Source organism: Haliaeetus leucocephalus, unplaced genomic scaffold (genome assembly GCF_000737465.1).
Source record: "Haliaeetus leucocephalus isolate CR32 unplaced genomic scaffold, Haliaeetus_leucocephalus-4.0 Scaffold536, whole genome shotgun sequence".
Taxonomy (NCBI): Eukaryota; Metazoa; Chordata; class Aves; order Accipitriformes; family Accipitridae; genus Haliaeetus; species Haliaeetus leucocephalus.
In genome coordinates, this window is record NW_010972972.1 from 7,115,611 (window position 1) to 7,119,511 (window position 3,901).

At 68.1% G+C, this 3,901-nt stretch overlaps 1 protein-coding gene across 1 annotated transcript in view; it reads left to right on the top strand.

The window, feature by feature from the left end:
- PHOX2A (paired-like homeobox 2a) overlaps positions 1 to 3,328 on the top strand; it is a 7,120-nt gene extending 3,792 nt beyond the window's left edge. Inside the window, exons 2-3 of the mRNA XM_010576767.1 lie at positions 350 to 537; positions 2,894 to 3,328. Of these exons, the coding sequence (XP_010575069.1) occupies positions 350 to 537; positions 2,894 to 3,328 (623 nt within the window). The remainder of the gene's footprint in view (positions 1 to 349; positions 538 to 2,893) is intronic.
- Positions 3,329 to 3,901: the final 573 nt, after the last annotated feature.

A 3,901-nucleotide genomic window follows, 5' to 3' on the forward strand; every position in this document is an offset into this window, starting at 1 on the left:
CCGGGGACCCCGCTGAGGGGGCGGCGGCAACGAACGAACGGGACCGGGGGGCGCGGGGAGGCAGCGCCCGAGCTCCGCGGCCGCCCTGCCCGCCGTGTCCTGCCCACCCTGTCCACTGCATCCCTGCTCGCTGCATCCCTGCCCGGTCCATCCCTGCCCGCTGCATCCCTGCCCGGTCCATCCCTGCCTGCTACATCCCTGCTCGGTGCATCCCTGCCTGGTCCATCCCAGCTCCCTGCATCCCACCCGGTGTGTCCTGCCCAGTGAACCCGTGTTCCCCTGCCCACTGTGTCCCTGCCGGCCTTGCCCGCCGTTCCAGCCCCTCTCACCCCCTCCTCTCCCTCCCCAGTGCCCTACAAATTCTTCTCGGACCCGTCGGGGATCAACGAGAAGCGGAAGCAGCGGCGGATCCGGACGACGTTCACCAGCTCCCAGCTGAAGGAGCTGGAGAGGGTCTTCGCCGAGACGCACTACCCCGACATCTACACTCGTGAGGAGTTGGCCCTCAAAATCGACCTCACCGAAGCCCGGGTGCAGGTGAGGGGCCTGGGGATGGGGGGGTCTGTGGTCCCACCAGAGAGCCGGGGTCCAGGCGGCTGCACCCCGACTTTGGGATTCTGCTGCTCGTGTTGGGGTCGTGTTGGGGAAGCGATGGGGACTCATCACAGGGTCCCAACTTGGGGACCCACCCCCCACGAATCGAACGCATCTGTGTTTTTCTGGTGCCGGGTGCCCTGGCCGGGACTGGAGCGTTTCCACCAGGTCGGTCCCCAGCGATCTGCTGGGACGGAGGACAGGGAGCGGGGCTGGGACCTGGCTTTGTCACTGCAGCGGCAAGGGGACGGGATGCGGCATAGCCCTGCTCTGCCGGGGGGCTCAGAGGAACCCCCCCGGAGCCCAGCCCCGCTGCCGGCAGAGGTGGGGAGGTTTGGCTCATGCCACATCACTGCGCTGGCACTCCTCAGCAGTGACTTGTTACAGTCCCAAACGCATTGAGGTCGGGTGGATTTGGTAAAGGCCATGGGGGATGGAGATCGGCCCTGCGGTGATGCAGACCCCCCCTTTGTCCGTGCAGCTCCCCCCCTTTGTCCGTGCAGCTCCCCCCCTTCAATGGCACCGCGGTCCTCACAGGGCACCAGGACTCACGGCAGGGAGAGGGTCCCAGCCGGACAATGTCCCTGGGAGGGACACAGCCAGTGTGACCCCTCCAGAGAGGGGGACAATGCTGGGGGGGTGGTCAATGGGGAGGGTGACATCCCACAGCAGGAGGGGACCCATCCAGTGGCCCCCAGCCCAGCTATGGAGTGTGTGGGGGTTTGGGAGGGATGTCCCCCTCCAGCCTCAGCTCCGGCTCCCCTCTGGTTTTGCGTGAAAATGGGGTGGTTTGGGGCAGCTCCTGCCCCCCCCCCCCAGCATGGGCTCAGGCACCGTGGAGGGAGTCGCTTTGTCAGCACATAGGGGAAAAACAAGGTTCCCCCGTTTCCACGGGTGCAGGGCAGGTGCTCGGTGGGTGCTGGGGGGGGGCGGACAGGACTGCGCTGAGTTATTGGGGGCCAGGCAGGGATGAGAGGGGCCAGGTGGGACCGGCACTGCAGGCACAGCCTGAGGAATGGTGCGAGACACTCCGGGGTTGTTCTTGGGGGGCAACACCGTGTGCCCGCTGCACCCCAAGCCGTGGTAACCCACAGCTCAGTGACATGGGGACAGCTCAGGAGGGATCAACCTGGGTGTCCTCAGTGGGTCCTGCTGCACCCCAACCCTGGCCCCCCTTGGCCAGGGGTTCCCGGGCTGCCCAATGGGTCCCAGCAGTGAGATCCGTCTCCGGCAGCACCACGATCGGGGGCAGCAGTGGGAGACGCTGGCATGGCAGAGCCAGTGCCCGTGTCCCTGACACCCCAGGGAACGTCTTGGTCCCTGGGCCACCCCCCAGCATGTCCTTGCACCGAGCACTAGGGATGCTCTGTGGGTGAAGGGTCCCATGGGACCCTGCTCCCCCCGTCCCCCCAGACCATTCCGCAGTGCCATGGAGCAGCCAGGAGATACGGCCGGGCTGGCGGCTGTCGCTGACCGGAATGGCACGGCTCGGCCCCGGCAGCCGCCCCTCCGCAGCAGTGGCACAACCTGCCCTTGGCCTTCAGCATCCTGCAGGCAGGATGGATGCTGCAGTCCCTCAGTGCTGGGGGGTCCTGGTCCCTAAGGGTAGGGGACCGGGCAGTGTTTCCAGGTCCGGCCATTTCCAGGCGAGGCTGCTGACATCCCCAGCGGCTGTGGGGACAGAGCTCTGCTGTGGTTTGGAATGGGATGTGATGGACAGGGTCCTGGGGGAAAACCGCTGGCGATGAGGTGGTGGTGCCCATGGACCCCCCCCATCCTGCCAGCACCTTGTGGGACCGTGTGCTACCGAGTCCTTGCCGGGGAGGGGGGTCCCACCTTTGGGGTCACCTCCCTCCCAGGTGGGGATGGTGAGCGGGGCCGATGCTGCTGTCAGCACCGTGGGGAAGGTGCGCGCTGCAGACCCTGGGGGGGCACAGGCTGCATGGGGGGGGGCTCTGACCCCGCAAGGTGCAGGCAGGGGGGCAGCGTGGGCCCCGGCAGTGCCCCTCACTGTCTGCCCAGGAGCCCCTGCAGAGCCTCCCGGCATCGCCGGTGCTTGTGCCGCAGCACCGCAGCAGTGCCAGCGCCCAGCATCAGCGCCACAAAGCCTGTAGCTGGTTTTAGACGTATTGATCCCTCCCTGGTGCAGTGGAAAATGTTTCACCCGTGGGAATGGGGGTGTTGCAAGGGGCACCCCGGGGAGAGCACCCTGGCATGGGGGGGCTGCGGAGCCATCTGCGCCCCATGGGTTCCCCAAACCCCCACGGATGGCAGCACGGGGTCCTCCCATCCCCTCCAGGTCTGGTTCCAGAACCGCCGAGCCAAATTCCGCAAGCAGGAACGGGCGGCCAACGCCAAGGGTGCCGGTGCCACCGCCGGCACCACCGGCAAGAAGTCAGAGCCACGCTCTTCCTCAGAGGACGACGAGTCCAAGGAGTCCAACTGCAGCCCGACGCCGGACAGCACGGCATCCCTGCCCGCCGCTGGCAGCCTCGGCAGCCCCGGCAGCAGCCTGAGCCCCAGCCCCGGTGCGGGGCCACCCATGGGACCCGGCCATCCCCCCCAGCCCCTCAAGGCGCCCATCTGGCCCGGCGTGAGCACCAGCAGCGGCACCGCCAATGCCACCGACCTGCTGAAGGCCTGGCAGCCCGCCGAAGCCGTGCCGGGACCTTTCTCCGGCGTTCTCTCCTCCTTCCATCGGAAGCCCAACGCCCTCAAGACAAACCTCTTCTGATGTGCCGGTCACTGGATCCGGCTGCCCCGAAACCCCCCCAGCCCCCCACCGCCGGCCCCTGCCCACCGCGCCGATGCTCCCACTGTGGACCCAGCGATGATGCTCCGGCAAACGGCTGCCGGCAGGGAGATGGACCGGGGAACCCCCCCCAGCCCTGCCCAGCTGCCAGCACCCAAGGCTGCTCTCCGAGGGGGCCACGGGACCCCCCACCCTCTCCCGGACCCTGTGCCGACAGGACGGACCCGGAGCTGGGGGCAGCCCCTGCCGATGGCTCCCACCGGCACCACCCACCCACGGGTGCTGTGGGACCACAGGGGTGCAAATGGGGGGGTGGGGCAGCAGCCCCTGGCCCAGCCGGCATGCCTGGGCAGAGCCATCGCTTCGGCATGCTTTCGGGGGGAGTCCCGGTGCACCCCAGGGGTGGGGGCAGCTATGGGGCTCCCCACAGCACTGCTGGTGCTCCGGCATCATGGTGGTCCCCCCCATGCCACTGAGCTGGGGGCAAGGAAGAACTTTAGGGCTGGGGGTTTTGGGGGCCACGGGGTGAGCAGTGCCAGGGAATTTGGCAGCAAG